Raw genomic sequence first — 1,696 nt, forward strand, 5'->3', positions numbered from 1 at the left:
AAAATTACAATCTTGCAGTACCAATTGGTAAAGAAACTTAATTGTTTTTCTTTAAAGCAGTCCAAAGTTATGTCAATTTAAAACTTTTCGTTTTTTGTTTTAAAATTTTAAAATAAATAAAATATTGTACTTATTTCTTTGCAAACTAATTTTTATATGACAATAATAAAATCACGCTGATATTAGCATTAACTCAAAAGTAACAATCATGAGAAGCATGCATGACATTCACTAAAAAATACAACACAAAAATCATGCTTCAAATAAAAAAATATACTAAAAATCAAGTAAAATATATATAGATAAAAACTTGGGGCGCTGGCGCCGTGCTACTCCATTCCCCCACAACTATCAGACAAGAGAGACTGCTTAATTAATTTGAAATTGAATTTTACTTTTTCTTTTTAAAAATTAGGAAGAAGAGGTGCAGAGTCTACAAAGGCAGAGCTACATTAAACTTCTTGAAATCCTTTATATCTCTCTTATATTTAAGGACAAGTTCTAGTGAACTATATGGATACTATTAACCCATGTGGATAAATTGTAATTTGTCCTTTTAATTATAAATAAAATATTTTCTAATTGGACTCAAATTTTATTGTCTTAGTTCCCTCCATGGCAGGGGAAAAAAATGAATACCCGGAGCTGGAATCAAGAAGTTTCCAGCTACAATTCAATCCCTATTGTGGTTCAAAAAAGTTGATGTAATGGAGTGGTTAGATAATCGTAATAAAAAGCATTAAGACAAAAGAAAAAGAAAGTATAGGAAAGACACATAAAAGAAAAACTAGATTCCTTTACATTACCAAACAATAAAGTCAAGCTCTTGGGCCATCATCCTCCTCATCAAAAGCTCTTCTCTGAGTTTATAACCATTGCTTCACATTTCTGCAACTAAAAATATAACATAACTATTTCTACCAAATTCTTTCTTAGATAAAAAAGTCATACCCAGTGCACAAGCTTTCACTTTTGTCGAGTAATTCTTACTCATATGCAACAATAACTAGCTTAACTAGTAACATCCAAATTTTTAATGAGTTATACATAGGAAGAAAAAAGAAAAATAAAAACAAGAAGATTAGCCATGGCCATCATAACCCATATTGGTCTTCCAAGTGTAGTAGCTGATGACTGACCCTCCCCATAAAGAGGCTCTCTGAAATAGTATGGGAAGTAGGGCAATATAGGGTCAGGAGGGGGAGGGGCACCAGATGGAGAGATAAATGGTAAAGCTGGCAAAAACCCTTTTGGGAAAATCCCTGTTGGGTTGTATCCAGCTGGAGGTGGGTATGACTCTATATGGGATGGTGGTGGCGGTGGTGTTGTGGCCGCCGGAGTTGTCGGGGTGTTGCCAGGGCTGGTGGGCGGGGGATAACACGGATACAGGCACGCGTTGTCAGGCCTTGTGGCTGCCGGAAAATTGAGAAAGATTAAGGCCAAAAAGAGGGTGGAGAGGAGAGCTTGGTTTGAGTTTGTTGCCATGGCATGAAGGGAAAGGAGGGGTGAGAGAGCAAATGAAGTGGGCGAGTAGAGCGGGAGACTTGGCTACTAGAAGACTTTATAAGGTGTTTTGTCCCTGCTCAAAGTAGGGACTAAGGGCCAAGTGATATAGGAAGGATGGGAAAAGAAAGTCCTATCTCGCATATTGAAACTTGGTCCTGAAGTCTTACCAGAATAAGTATATACTTTGGCT

At 36.6% G+C, this 1,696-nt stretch overlaps 1 protein-coding gene across 1 annotated transcript; it reads right to left on the bottom strand.

The window, feature by feature from the left end:
• Window positions 1-1,041: 1,041 nt before the first annotated feature.
• Window positions 1,042-1,485, bottom strand: LOC112029307 (uncharacterized). The gene has a single exon (XM_024061995.2). It carries the CDS (start codon window positions 1,483-1,485, stop codon window positions 1,042-1,044), a length of 444 nt encoding a protein of 147 aa, XP_023917763.2.
• Window positions 1,486-1,696: the final 211 nt, after the last annotated feature.

The sequence above is a fragment of the Quercus suber genome, unplaced genomic scaffold (assembly GCF_002906115.3).
Source record: "Quercus suber isolate HL8 unplaced genomic scaffold, Cork oak 2.0 scaffold_996, whole genome shotgun sequence".
Classification (NCBI taxonomy): Eukaryota; Viridiplantae; Streptophyta; class Magnoliopsida; order Fagales; family Fagaceae; genus Quercus; species Quercus suber.